Source organism: Heteronotia binoei, chromosome 6, assembly GCF_032191835.1.
Source record: "Heteronotia binoei isolate CCM8104 ecotype False Entrance Well chromosome 6, APGP_CSIRO_Hbin_v1, whole genome shotgun sequence".
Classification (NCBI taxonomy): Eukaryota; Metazoa; Chordata; class Lepidosauria; order Squamata; family Gekkonidae; genus Heteronotia; species Heteronotia binoei.
The window spans coordinates 121,238,096-121,253,755 of NC_083228.1; the positions used below are offsets into that span (position 1 = coordinate 121,238,096).

The 15,660-nt window shown below is 42.8% G+C and overlaps 1 protein-coding gene across 1 annotated transcript in view; it reads left to right on the forward strand.

Annotated features, from left to right (window-relative positions):
- LOC132574197 (multiple epidermal growth factor-like domains protein 6) overlaps positions 1-8,662 on the forward strand; it is a 273,518-nt gene extending 264,856 nt beyond the window's left edge. Inside the window, exons 23-25 of the mRNA XM_060242461.1 lie at positions 557-685; positions 6,479-6,607; positions 8,415-8,662. Of these exons, the coding sequence (XP_060098444.1) occupies positions 557-685; positions 6,479-6,607; positions 8,415-8,443 (287 nt within the window). The 3' untranslated portion in view covers positions 8,444-8,662. The remainder of the gene's footprint in view (positions 1-556; positions 686-6,478; positions 6,608-8,414) is intronic.
- The last annotated feature ends 6,998 nt before the right edge of the window (positions 8,663-15,660 follow it).

Genomic DNA, 15,660 nt, shown 5'->3' on the forward strand with positions numbered 1-15,660 from the left:
CTCCTCTCCTTGTACTTTATATTCCAGTTCGTAGCCAAAGCATGGGAATTTTTTTAAATTTTTTTTGCAATCTGTAATTACAACCAGGGCTCTTTTTTTAGCAGGAGCTCTTCTGCATATTGGGCCACGTCCCCCTGATGTAGCCCATCCTCCAAAAGCTTAGAGGGCTCTTCATACAGGGCCTAACTGTAAGCTCCAGGAGGATTGGCTACATCAGGGGGCATGGCCTAATATGCAGAGGAGCTCCTGCTAGAAAAAGAGCCCTGATTACAACTGTTATTTAAACATTTTAAATAAAGCATTAAAAAACTAAAATGCCAGCCCTGAATAGCCCAGGCAAGCGTGATCTCATCAGATCTTCGAAGCTAAGCAGGGCCGCCCCTGGCAAACACTTGGAAGGGAGACCTCCAAAGGAATACCAGGGCCGGGAGACAAAGGCAGGCGTATAAAAGGTCCAGGCCCCAGTAGGGGATGCTGGAGGTCACCATGAGCACCAGGCATACAAGCACATACACACAAAAAAAGTACTAAAAAAAATTAAACTACTCTTTTTCAGGTTGTGCCATTGGGTGGTTTGGGGATAAATGTCAACACCGGTGTGACTGTGAAGGATCAGCTCGGTGTGATCCAGTGACTGGGAATTGCCTTTGCCTGCCCGGCAGGACTGGGGAGAGATGTGAAATAGGTAAGAAAACAGAATGTTGTTCGTACCAGTGTTTTTCCTTCTGTATTTTCACACTTGGTCGATATACACATGTACTACGGTGACAGGAGATGGCATCATTGAATGGTCATCTGCATAAAAGAAAAATTCCCTTCCAGTAAGGGCCAAGCTAGATGTTAACACAGCAGAGGGATGTTAATAGTCTCCTGATGCTTTTTCAAAGTATTAAAAAGCCACAGAAATCTGTGAGTTGTGAGAAGAAGCGACAAGGGGAAGAAGAAGAAGAAGAAGAAGAAGATATTGGATTTATATCCCGCCCTCCACTCTGAAGAGTCTCAGAGCGGCTCACAATCTCCTTTACCTTCCTCCCCCACAACAAACACCCTGTGAGGTGAGTGGGGCTGGAGAGGGCTCTCACAGCAGCTGCCCTTTCAAGGACAACCTCTGCCAGAGCTATGGCTGATCCAAGGCCATGCTAGCAGGTGCAAGTGGAGGAGTGGGGATAAGAGTTCTCCCAGATAAGAGTCCGCACACTTAACCACTACACCAAACTGGCTGTGTCATGAAGTGTCATGGAGTTCACTGAGGACACGTTCAACAGGCAAGCATACCATTTTTGACAGGTGTGTTCCAACTTCAGCAACTGCCGAACAGTTTTCTGGCTATGTGTTAGCTGTGATGGTGGCGTTCCATTCCACAGAGTAGGTGAAATGGATTCTCCTGCAGGGTCATAGATGGTAGGATCAGGTAATTCAATTATGTGTGCATGGGGGAGGGAGCAATGAGTCCTGTAAGACTGTGTTAAAATGTGCATGCGTGAAATAACACCAACGACACAGGCTTAGACAAACCCCAAATTACAAAACTTTTTTTAAACATATGGCTGGTTTACTGAATGGTTTGCTTGCTGCTTAAACCAGGGGTGTCAAACATGCAGTTTGGGGGCCAAATCAGGCCCCCAGAGGGCTCCTATCAGGCCTCCGAGCAACTGGCTGTCATCTGCTTCCTTCTCCCTATATCTTGCTTCCTTTTCCGTAACAGTTTGCTTTGCAAGGCTTGCTCAATTGCACAGGAGTTACAGAGCAAATCCTCTGTTGTCTCCATTAGTTGAGGATCCTACCATGGAGAGGAAGGGGGGAAGGCAAAGCTCATTTTTCCAGGCTCTCTCAGTTGCACAGCGGAGCTACTGAGCCAAGCCTCTCTTCTTTCCATTGGCTGAGGCTCCCCCCCTCCCAGTCCCCTGGGGAAGGAAGGAAAGAGCCACAGCTTCCTTTGCTGAGTTCCCTGGATCCCATGGAAGAAATACAAAGAAAGTACCTTTAAAACCAACGAGTGCTAATGTTTTAAGCATGTTTTAAGTTTTTTAAAAATATATATATTTAATAGTATTTGTCTGTGTGCTTTATAAAGTTTATATCTCTGCTACCTAATCTTAAATAAATACACACATGGCCTGGCCCAACCTGACATGACCCAGCCCAGCAAGGTCTCATTTATGTCAGATCTGGCCCTCATAACAAATGAGTTCGACACCCCTGGCTTAAACAGTCACCTGTTGAGCAGTGCCCTGTAAATGAAAGGTCTGCAAAAAGGAAAGCAGCACTGCCATTAGTCTCTCTTTCTCTCTCTTTGTTTGCCTGGCATATTACTGGTTGCAAATGATCTGTCTGAATACACAGAAAGTAACTCACTAGGCCTGAGCTACTCACAAAAAGCCAAAACTGCTGAATGAAAAATTGACTCTCACAAACAGCAACTCTGCTCAGTGAAAGAATTTACTTCCTGCTAATGACTTTGCAATCAGGGTATGCGCCATACTAGTGGGAGTAAAGTATAGTGTAGATGACTGGGGAAGGCAATGGCAAACCACCCCGTAAAAAGTCTGCTGTGAAAACGTCATGATGCGACATCACCCAGAGTTGGAAACAACTGGTGCTTGATCACAGGGGACTGCCTTTCCTTTTTAGTGGTTATTGAAGCATCCCTACAAGAGATGCTTAACACTCTTAGCCAAAATATCTGTTCAGGTGCTTTTTCACTGATGGGAAGAGAAACAGGTATCCCCCCTCCCCATGAAGAACACATTTGATATTGAGCAGAAAGATGTCTGAATGGGAAAGGACGAAGCAGATCATCTATCAGCTATTAAAGTGGCAGTTCTCATTTTATAATTTAAAAGTCAGAAAACATTATACATATCTGCTGTGTTGTGACTTTGGGGTGAAAAGAAGTACTGAGAAGACTTCTGGTTCAGCCCACTCCTTCTTGCTGCAGTAGGGTTTTTTTAAATTATTTTTTAACTTGCAGGAAATTTTCTTCCCCATATGGGAATACTCCAACACAAAATTTTCCACTAGTGCAATCCAATCTACCCATCTCAGCTCTCTGCCATATTTTGCTTGCCATATTGTGCTGCAAATAGAGAGGAGGATGAAGCAATTGTGGATCAGGCTAAAATGCATGCAGTGGATTTGACGCTAGATAGCAAAGGCACTGGACTTTGAGTCAGTGACCCAGGGCTCTTTTTGTAGCAGGAGCTCCTTTGCATATTAGGCTGCAGCTTCTTGATGTAGCCAATCCTCCAAGAGCTTACAGTAGGCCTTGTAAGAAGAGCCCTGTAAGCTCTTGGAGGATTGGCTACATCAAGAAGGTGTGGCCTAATATGCAAATGAACTCCTGCTGCAAAAAGGGCCCTGTGTGACCAAATATGAGGAATTTTTTCCCTCTAGAGATATGCGCTGTAGATGCCTTCTTCCTTCTCCTTTTGAGTCACAGAACAAATCTTGGAAGCCTGAGGGAAAGATATTTGATGAACCCTAGTTAGGCACATTTGCATTGGATTCTTCCATTGAAGCATTTTTTGTTTGTTCGTATATTTACCCTTGAGATCACCAGAGATAGAAATCTGCTCCAGAATATACTTTTTTACATAATCTGGGGAGGAATTCTTATATACTTGCTTTTATTGTTTTGTTAGAAAACCTGTGGGAACATAATAATGGTAATGCAAGTGTATGTCAGATAACCAAGCTGATGGAAGTACAACCTTCCCAGCCAGTCTGCTGAAGTCAAAGTAGATGTTCACCTAGCTTCCTGTATCAAGTTTACATAGTCAACTTGTATACATGGGTGTGTACATATGTGTACCATCACAGCCAGTTTTACGTGGCTCTTTTGAGTAGAGATATGATCCATGGAGTTCACATTTATTATTTATTCTCAAGAAAAAAATTTTCCCTAGACAATGCATTAGTCCAAAGTTTCATGTACCACTAATGTTGTCTTCTTTTGGTACATGGAGCCTTCCATCAGTAGAACATGTGCCTTCCACTGCAGTAAAATTCCACCATTAGTAAAATGGAAACTTTGGATCCAACCCTTAACCTTAACTATATAGCTATGAAAGAGAATACATTATCAGACAATGCAGCAGAGCCCTCATCTTTACTGACTTCAGAGAGGTTATATAAAACAGCTTATTTATGGTTTACGTTGGTATGTAAACCTAGAATTGCCTCCACTTATCATTCACTTCTTGCAAATGGAAAAAGAAAAAAAAACAACAACCACCCAGTGTTGAAATGTGGTCCTGAGTCTAAAGGAATGGAAGGAACTGCCCGTTGCTTACAAGCTAGGGATCTACAACTCCAAAGGGGAAACAGCGAGAATTGCTTTCAAATGCAGCCAGCGTGAATGAGGTGCCCCAGAATGCTTGGAAGCACAGAAGATGGTGTGACCCAAAGAGTGGAGAGAAGGAAATGACTCTCTTCCTCACTGCACCGTCCTGTGGTCAAGATTCCAACTTAGCTCAATCTTTCAGCCTTCTGTGGTTTGAGTATGGACCACACAATCCAAATGAGAATAGCAACATGAATCCAAAGGAATTTTTTTTCTCCCCCAGCTCTATATATTTGTTTAGACAAGTGGGGAACACAAGGGGGGGGATCTCAGCCCCAAAAAATAAGAGTGAAGTTTTCTACTCACTGTGGAAAAGGGAGGGGGGAGTACAGCTTGCTTTTATTTTCTTCTAAACAGGCAGTGCAAACTCCCCCCCCCCGCACAAGCTGGGGGGGGGGGAAGCTGTTATGAGCCCGATTTTATTTGCATTTTTATTTTCAATTAGGCCCAGTTCATCTGCGATATAACCAGGAGCAGCTGTGCTTCGGCACAAGCTATAAAGATAAAAGGCCTGATTTTAATTTGAACTCTGGTAAAGCACCCATTAAACAACCATAATGTTAATTTAAAAAAAAAAAGCCAAGAGAATATATAGCAGGCCTTTATTGGGTTGCTTCCCCCCACCCACCCCCCGCTAAATTAACATTGCAGACTTTCAAACAGATGTCTTAAATACACATTGTTATGAACATGAAAATGTGGTTATTACTTAAATTAAAATCAGGCCCAGAGGTGTTTGCAAGTGCCTGTCTCATAACGTTTCCTTAATTGAAAGAGCTGAAGGGTCTGAATCTCACTTTTTAAAAATAAAAAAATTCTCCCACACGTGGGGGTTGTGATTGTAAAGTGTCTGGGGATCATTGTTCATTATATGATAGCTGGACAGGAGAAAGAAAAGATCCTTTGTATTCGTTGCCACTTAGGTATGGTAGGGGATAGGATAAGGCAGAGCAACCCGGCCTTGGCATCTACAAAAGCAAGAAAAAGAAAAATCAGGAATGAGGAAAAGTTATGAGATGCAGTGTGATGTAACCGGAAGAACAGATTGTCACTTTGCCGTGGAGGTTATTTGCAGTGCAGTCCTAAGCAGAGTTAGAACATTCAAAGCCATTTGATTTCAACAGACCCGGAAGGGCATAACTTTGCTTGGGACTGCGCCATTGGTGGTCTTCTGCTAGTCACTGTCGGCCAAACCTCCCCCACAGGATTGTTTGCAGGATAAAAGGAACAAGGGACCTACAAGGATTTGCAGGCGGGATTTCATTTCCCCCTCTTCCACTATTACTTATTCCCCTTCACAGAAAGCCCTCATATCTATTCCTGTTTCTTCCTCCCCTTCCCACTCACCAGCGAACCTAACCTTCATCTGCCCCTGTCGTAAGCTTTCCCTCCCTCCCCCTGGCAGCTGGGAAAACTCTGGTTGAGTTGTGCAGTGCTGGTTGCCAGGCCCATATGGACCCATGAGGACTTGTGAGGGGCACCTCACTTTCTACATGTACCTCCTTCTTCACAGTGTTTCCTTCTTCTCTCTTACTGACATGCACTCTCTTCCCTGTTTTCTTCTCTCCCGTTCCACCCATCAACCAACCTACCCTTTTTCTGCCCCCCTCTTCATCTAAATTTATTAGTTATTTACTCTATTTATATACCCTCTTTGTCCACAACAGGAACCCAAACCAGATTACATCATTCTCTTCTCCTCCATTGTAACCTCACAGCCACCCTGAGGGGTGAGAGTGTGTGACTAGGCCAAGGGCACCCAGCAAGGTTCCATGGCAGAGTGGGTGTTCGAACCTGAATCTTTCTGGGTATGTCAGAGCCACAGTGCGGCTCACTTGACAATATATGCAGCCTTCCAGGTTGCATCTTCATTGAACTTTTGGAATATGGAGATATTACCAAGTTTAATTAGCTGATTGCAATCCAAAAGATCATTTACCAGGTTTAAGCTGTTGACTGAATTGAAACGGAAGGTTCCAGAAGTATCTGACTAGCAAGTTTGTATTTCTCTTTTCTCTTCCTACCACTCTCCACATTGCTTTAAAACACTTATTTGAAAAAAAAAGTAATGAATGAAATGAAATGAAAACTCTGGAAATTAAGATATGCTAAACTTTTTTTTTTTTTGCCTTGCAGAATGCAGGCCAAACAGATATGGCCCCAACTGCTCTCAGCAATGCAAGTGTGCTAATAGATCCCAGTGCAATGCTCGCAATGGGAGATGCACTTGTCTCCACAAGTGGATGGGATCAACTTGTGAAGAAGGTAACACATTAGCCAGAAGAAATGTTTATCTGTTTGCTTCTGAGAGAGAGGGTTACAAAAAGTCTGAGGACCCTCGAGATATCCTGCTTTGAGGAACAGTCCATTCTTGTTATACTGGAGATGTTTCCCCATCACGTGATCACTGACAATGTTTGTATAAAGTAACTGTGGAGGTGGGGCCAAAACATGATTCATTCCCACATTAATATCATTGTTCCATCCTATCGGGCAACAAATATGAGGAAGCAACAATGATATTGGCTTCTCCTCTCTACATGCATTTTTGGGACTTTATAGAATTGCTACATTGAAAAGGGATAATTAGCTCTGATAGCTACTCAGATCAATGTCATGCAGCTTTCACTAGTAGGATATCTGCCTGAGGGAAGAACATCCTCTTCAGACTACTTCTTCTGTACCAGTTCTAGTTAACTACTGAGGCAAATGGCAAAGGAACACAATGTGGCCACCACTTGAACATTCTGTCTGCTGCTCCTCCTCCCGCTTTGTGGTACCACTAAACGATGGCATAGTTAGTGTTGCCTAATGCTGTCAGAAAGCCCCATTAATTCCTTACTCTGGCATAAAAGGGTCCCCAGCAACACAGAGGGAAGCGATTGCTGCTGACACCTGATCCACACAAATGGGTGAACACTTTACTCCATAAATCTCCATGTAGCCTACATACCCACCCATCCCAGTCTGCATTGTGCAACGAGGGTGGCAAAGTTGTGGAGTCATTCCAGCTATATCATACCATCCAGTGAAAACAGAAGATTTATGCAGATTTATCCAGAAATGTAACATTGCAATACCATGCAGAGCTACTCTAGTCTAAGACCATCAACATCATTGCCCATTGAAGTCTTTTAATAGCCATCTATACCTGTCATATCTGGGCTGGTGTTTGGCACATGGGTATCACTATTCAAGGGTCAGATTTGGCTGAGGAGCTGCCAGCTGACCATCTCTGTTGTCATAGCTGTTGTTGTCGTCCATTATTTATGTTCTTTTTTTTATTAAGCCTGTAAAACATAACAAATAATAGGCACAGTGCAGAAAAGACAAATTCAAGACTAAAACTTGGGCTTAGAATGGAGTAGAATCTGCATAGGATTCCATGTTTAGGCACACGATTGGACGGTAGACCCTTCAATAGTTATTAACTATTAGCTATAGTCACAAAATGTTCAGAGGCAGTGTATTTCTGAATTCCAGTGGGTGGCATAAGCAGCAGCAGAAGGCTGCATTTGCCTTTGTGCCTGGCTTGATTATTTGTTTGTAATTGTTTAATATATATATATTTAAGTTCCAATGTAGTGAATGAAGCCATGCAAGCAAAGCATGGCTACAAAACCAAACAGTGGGCAGGCACAGTGAACAATCAGGAACAGTGCTTTTGGCCCAAGGTCATCTGGTATCTGGCTAGCATTGTTGGTGAAAGAGTACTGAAGTCTGTCTGATTGCTTGGGGCTTTTAGTTCGGCCCTACACCCACTCTGGGAATCTATTTGACTAGATTCTACTCCAGTAGCACCTTAAAGACAAAAAAGATTTTGGGGGTATAAGCTTTAGAGAGTTAAAGCCCCTCCTCCCCCGACAAAGGATGCTTCGACTCACAAAATGTTACACCCTGAAAAATTGTATTGGTCTCCAATGCGCCACGGGACTCAGATCTAGCTATTCTCCAGCTGACCAACATGGCTACCCTCTGTACTGCATTCAGTAGCTAAAGTGCAAATTGTGTAATCTTTGCAAATGGGATTTGCATTACAGCCCTCTCAATGTATTTCTCGGCAATTCTCTAGGTGGCCCTCCAAAGCTTCCGTTTCTATGAAGAACAAACTCAGGGATGAGGGAATGCTTTTTCAAGATCGCAACAACAGGAACACTTGGACTAATGAATGAACTGTTTTATATGCACAGACGGTATTTAACTTTGGGAATGAGAGCTGCTATTCATTTCAGCTTGAACTGTACTGAAAAATTCACACTTCTTCTCGCAGGGCTACAGTATCCGCTAAGTAGCTGGATCCCACTTAAAACTTCTAAATCCTGTTCTGTTTGTTTATTCTTGATCTCCAGCTTCCTTCTGATTAATCCATTCTCGGTATCCTTTCCAAGTGTCAGGGCTGTATTATTATAGCCGGAAAATATAGCCGTTTCTTCATCTTTGTCAGCAGGCAGTTTACAGAGAGGATGTAAAGACCAAAAGAAACTGTACCAAGGGGGATCTGATTTGTTTTCATTTGCCAGTCATTTGCCCTTGTATCTTTCTGTCAGTCCCAAACTATTGAAACTGTGTGTTAGAAAGCAACGTGAGTCCATGAAATATTCAGCAGAGGTGAAATATTGATGGCCTAATCCAGCAAGGGAGATCTGCATCCAACAACAGGCTTTCATGTCTCTATCCAGACGCTATGGAATTGACTGGCTGAAAGTCTTGAAACAGATGAGGAAACTTGCCAGAGCCCTGAGGTGTTGGGTGAAATTTACGGCCAGTGATTACAGTTAGATCAGGGTCTTGTTAGTTGAAAATTGGGGTGGGTGTGTGGGTGGGTGTAAATGATTACATTTTAAAGGGAGAATTTGTGAAAGGACAAGGCAGGGTTGACAAAGGCAGCAAAATGAGGCAGTAGAATGAATGAATTATGTGTAGTATAGCCAGGAGATCCTAAGATTGTCTGGCAGCCTGAGGTTCTAGCTCTTTTTGTGTTATACACCACTAAGCTAGACTTATTTGGGGGCTGAGAGAACTCTGAGAGAGCGGTGACTGGCCCAAAGGTCACTCAGCTGGCTTCATGTGGAGGAGTGTGGAGCTGAATCCGGTTCTCCCAATTAGAGTCCGTCACTCTTAACCACTATCCCACGTTGGCTTTCAAGGTGGTAGGATTCTGAGTGGATAGAACAGCCTGTACCCCACTGGACTGTGGAGGGAGGAGTCATACTTCTAACGCTCCTCCTTGAGAGAAAGAACTCAGAACCAATAAAAAATTAGGAATCTAGCCCTTTTCATATTGCTAGTTTTTCCACTTATTTTCAATTATAAATTGTGGCAAAACTTAAAAAAATGTCATCCCTCCCCTGCAATCTGAAAGGGAGCAGTCCAGTTTACCACCTCAGCAGTCATCTAGGTTGGGACCACCTCATTCCTCTGCCTGTGTTGCCCAAGCCATCTTCTACTCTGGATTTACAGCAGTATTCCAAAGCTCCCAGCTATACTTATTTCACACAGGGACATCTGCTTCTGCCTTATACTGAGCCACATGCTTGGTCTGTTGAACCTACTCTAGGTCTTTCCAAATACCCACAACATTGAAATCTTTTGTCTGGAGATAACCAGGGAATAAATCTGTGGTCTTCAGCATGCAAAGTGCATGCTATAGCCTGAAGCCACAATCCAGCAATAGATCTTTCTCAATTTGTTGTTGCAAAATCTAAGGGCCAGTTGATAATTATCAGCTGTAGATCCTCCAGTCAATCTCAGCTGAAGAAAAAGCTCCTATAAATTAATTAGCATTGCAATGCATATCTAGTAACTTCCACTTTCAGATGCAGTAAACCTCCGAATCCCAGAGCCAGGAGGCAACATCAAGGGAAGGCCTTGGCCTCTATGCCCTGTTGTTGGCCCTCCAGAGGAACTGGTTGGCCACTGTGTGAGACAGGATACTGGACCAGATGGACCACTGGTCTGATCCCGTTTTCTTATGTTCTTCTTATGTTTTTATGTTCATCACTACTTCTCTTATGAAAGGCTTTTGGGATCCAGATGTGAAGGTCAGGGTTTTTCTGGTGAGTGTTCTCTCAGCAGTACACTTAATTTAGTAATTCAAGAGGCCTCACCCTCAAGGACCTGTTCTGTTTACAAACCACTGTGTCTTGCCATGATTAGTACAGCAGTTTCTCTTGGCTTTTTTTTCCATTTTGTCCAGCAACAGGCACACAGTCAGTACTCCATTCCATTCATTTGCCCCAGTCCAAAGAACCTCAGTAATACTTTTCCCCTTGAAATAAATTCAACTGTGCAATTATCTATGTTTGGATTGGGGTCAGTGCTGTTCCCCCCCCCCCCACACACACACATACACTTTTGTGACAAGAAGAAGGATTCCCCAAAGGGAAAATTCAAGTTGAACTGGTATGATGTTATCTGTCTTTTGTTTAGCTCTGGTAACTTTAAGCAGAACCTTTAAACAGCTTGAACGCAGGTTTCTTTCAGTAGCTCACTAGGCTAATTTATGGTATGAGATAAGTTAGTGATCTCCCAAAAGCAGTATATCACTGGTCCCTCCAAAGAAGTGACACACATTCTGGGACTGCTACCAAAAGCCCTGCGTCCATTTCCTCTTCTTACAGCTACTTGTAATAAAGGGTACACATGATACCTTTATCCATCCTTGCTCTGCATTCTTAGTCATTGCTACTCAGGGAGTGGAGAAATGCACGACATGAGGACATCACATTGCAGATTTCCCTTGCTAAATATTTTGGGAAGAGGAAGAACAACTGGATGTCTAGCTCCTGTTGGTCACGGCAGCCTCGTGATTTGCATTGGGCTTAGGTCTGCCTTAACAGAAACTGTGGATTGGATCCCACTGATCTGTTCTGCTAATGGTGGCACTTTCCTCCAACACAAGGTGCTTTCTGCTGGCGGAAGTCTTCTGCATCATCAGAGGGTTCCTAGCCTTGGAGGAAAGTGCTGTCATTAGCAGAACTGATCTATAGAATCCAACCCTTCATGTCACTTTTGTTTGACTCTTATTCCAAACATGTCAAGAAATAGTAGAAATTACATTTTTGACAGGATTTTAAGTACACAAAAACACTGATTCCATATGGAAAATAGAAAGGGTTTACTGTTCATGTCATGAGATTTATATAGAGCGCATCCAGAACCAAAAGGAAAAAAAATATGAATTTCTATTGTAAGACAGTTGTGGCCAACCTTTTATATGTTTTCCTTTTGCAAATATGTACTGTAACAAAATAAATAATTTTGAACTTATAGTCTGAGACCTAAGGAAGGGGAAAATATTGTGTCAATATTGGTTTCTACAGACCAGAAAAAGAATAAACAAGAATCTGTTTAGGGAATGGTGCACTTTCACAATAGTCTAGAAATACCTTTGTTTCATCTGCTTATTCCTGGGTTTTCATCCATATTGGTTAAGATAAAATACCAAAGAAGGGGAGGTTTTTTGTTCCTAAAAAACATTGTTTAATAAATTACATGGAAACCTAGAGGAATCTATCCAGGTAGCTGTGATGCATATTTTGTTAGCATGGGATATATATATATATATAATGTATATTTTATAAATGTGCCATAAATGTTAACAGACTTGTTTATACTCTGTTTTATAGGACTGCTGCATGAGTTCTCATCTAACATAGTCTTAGCTTAGTGCCAGCAATGAAAACAGTAAAATACATTTCACATATGCCTGGATAAAATCATTTTGCTTACTGATTAGTTTTGAAAGCCTCTTGAAATCAAATGAATTACTCTTGAAATCAAATGAATTACTGCAGTGTCTCATGTAAAACACAGATCAGACTAGAGCACTGGAGTATTACGTTTCAGGACTGCAAAATACAAAGGAACAAACTCATATTTGTTGGACAGCCGAGAAGAAATTTCCACAGGTTTTGTATTTTGTATTCAATAGTACCCTTTTTCTTGAAATCCCTAACTTCTCATTAACGAGCTTTGCCATTCTTTGTCCAATCAGTTATGCTTTCATTACTTACAGCAAACTATCATTTTTATCATGTTCCCATGCAAAACTTTGTGAGACAAGGAAGAGGTAAAATCTAGGACCTAGGAGTTTGCTTCAGTACTCAACATGTTTCCTGTCAACCTCTTCCTTTCCTTGCAAGAGTGCAGTTATTAGTTATAGTATTGCTTGCCACAACAACTTCATGTTCCATAATTCTCTGCCTTTTTCTTGTGGGATTGCACTGGCACATTGCAAAATGGCATATTGCATTTTATTGGTAGAACGGAATGGGGTAAGAAATACCACCAAACACATTTCACAGGAAGTGGTGAGAGGTGTTAACAAATGCATGTCAGTGCTCTTCATCTGTCCCCAATTGAAATGGCGCTTTCATCCCATCCGTCACAGATAAGATGTTGCTTCTAACAGAACTGCCACATTTACAGCGCCATCCTAAGCAGAGACATCAGCAGGCAGAGCTTTTTCCACTTGCGCCAGTCCCCTTCCCACCTTCATGAATTCCTTGGTTGCTTACTGGTAGATTTGTAGTATTTGGTAGATTGTTATTGCTTGCTCATCTTTGTAAGCTGCTTTGAGTCCACATTCAGTGGGGAAGAGTCGGGTGGAAGTATCCAGGTAAGTAAATAAGATGCTCTTCCCTTGGTGCCTCCTGTACATGCATGTGGCCACATTGCTATCCGTGGCTGTCTAAGCCTTGTTCTTGCAACATTTTAGCTTTGATGTGCTGCACAAGGATGACGTTAGAGGAGGAGGAAGAAGATGATACTAGATTTATACCCCACCCTATGCTCTGAATCTCAGAGTCTCCAAGTGGCTTACAATCTCCTTTACCTTCCCTCCCCCACAACAGACACCCTGTGAGATAGGTGGGGCTGAGAGAGCTCTCATGGAAGCTGTCCTTTCAAGGACAGCTCTGCGATAGCTATGGCTGAGAGAGCTCTCATAGGTGGGGCTGAGAGAGCTCTCATGGAAGCTGTCCTTTCAAGGACAGCTCTGCGATAGCTATGGCTGACCCAATGCCTTTTCAGCAGCTGCAAGTGAAGGAGGGGGGGATCAAACCTGATTCTCCCAGATAAGAGTCTGTGCACTTAACCACTACACCAAACTGGCTGGGTGCTGTAGCTGAGCAGGACAGCCACTGCCACCTCTCAGTATGCTATCAGGCGGCTGAGGAGTCTCAAACCAGGGAAGCAGAAAAGGCTTGAGTCCAAGCCTTTCGTCTGAGCCCCATGAAAGTGTCCAAATCTCCTCTTTCTCATCGTCTTCTTATGTTAAACATATTTAGTCCAGCTGCTGGGAGGGTCTAGGGAGAATAGAGCTGACACCTGAAGGAGTTACTTGGAAGTCAGAATCCAGCTCATTTCTCTTTTCTTTACTTGACAGTTTGGAGCTGGTTAGACTTCAGAAATTAGAATGTGAACCTCACAGGAGAACAATCAGAATTATAAATATTCCTTACTCCTCCCTGCCAGAAATTATTATTCCGGTTTTATCCTTTTTTAAAAAAAATGCTGAGGAACCAGAGCTATTAAACTTTACCCAGCTCTTCTGCCAAGCATATTATTTTGATTGGCTGCAGGTTTTCTGTTTGCCTAAGTAATAACCAACACAGTATTAGAAGTTGCCAGCAGGACAAACATGGAAATTATACCTTCTTATTCCTTCCATAAGAACCAAAGAGACATTTTAGAAGCATCGGTGATTATAGTGTTGTTGGTCTATCCCAAGGGAAAAATAATACAGCCAAATCCTGCCAGGGTGCTGTCCCGGATGTTCAAAAAGGTACGCAAGACCTTTTACAGCTACTGGCCTTGCCATATTTCAGTACCTCCAGTCATCAGATGCGCTTCCACTTGAGAAGAGATCTGTGTTCAGAAATCATGCAAAATGTTAAGTTTAATTAAACTGTGGATGACCAAACACAAGCCACAGTGCTAGGTCTGGATAACTGAGTTATATCAAACAATGATTAGAAACCATGACTTAGATACAGCCAAGGACTGCTCTGCCACTAAGCAAACTAGGTGATTGCCTAGGGTGCCAGACAGTCGAGGGCTTGCCCTGGATCCAGGACAATATTTTTGCTTGTGCTAGAGTACTTGTTTGTGTGTGTGTGTGTGTGTGTGTGTGTATATATATATATATATATATATACACACACACACACACACACATACACTGTGGCTAATAGCCACTGATGGACATCTGCTCCATATCTTTATCCAATCCCCTCTAAAAGCTGCCTATGCTTGTAGCCGCCACCACCTCCTGTGGCAGTGAATTCCACATGTTAATCACCCTTTGGGTGAAGAAGTACTTCCTTTTATCCGTTTTAACCTGACTGCTCAGCAATTTCATTAAATGCCCATGAGTTCTTGTATTGTGAGAAAGGGAGAAAAGTACTTCTTTCTCTACTTTCTCCATCCCATGCATAATCTTGTAAACCTCTATCATGTCACCCCACAGTCGACGTTTCTCCAAGCTAAAGAGCCCCAAGCGTTTTAATCTTTCTTCATAGGGAAGGTGTTCCAGCCCTTTAATCATTCTGGTTGCCCTTTTCTGCACTTTTTCCAATGCTATAATATCCTTTTTGAGGTGCGGTGACCAGAATTGTACACAATATTCCAAATGAGACCGCACCATCGATTTATACAGGGGCATTATGATGCTGGCTGATTTGTTTTCAATTCCCTTCCTAATAATTCCCAGCATGGTGTTGGCCTTTTTTATTGCAATCACACACTGTCTTAACATTTTCAGTGAGTTATCTACCATGACCCCAAGATCTCTCTCTTGGTCAGTCTCTGTCAGTTCGCAACCCATCAACTTGTATTTGTAGCTGGGATTCTTGGCCCAATGTGCATTACTTTGCACTTGGCCACATTGAACCTCATCTGTCACATTGATGCCCACTCACCCAGCCTTAACAGATCCCTTTGGAGTGCCTCACAATCCTCTCTGGTTCTCATCACCCTGAACAATTTAATGTCATCTGCAAACTTGGCCACTTCACTGCTTACTCCCAACTCTAGATCATTAATGAACAAGTTAAAGAACATGGGTCCCAGTAATGAGCCCTTCAGCACCCCACTGCTTTCTGTCCTCCACTGTGAAGACTGCCCATTTATACTCACTCTCTGCTTCCTATTAATTAGCCAGTTTTTGATCCACAAGAGGACCTGTCCTTTTACTCCATGGGCGTTTTCACACTGACCTTAATCAGCAGCGACGCCCCTCTTCACCGCGCAGGATCGGCGCGGATTTCTCACTAACTGCCGCGGAGCACCCGGAAGAGCCGGAAAGTCCCGCGGCT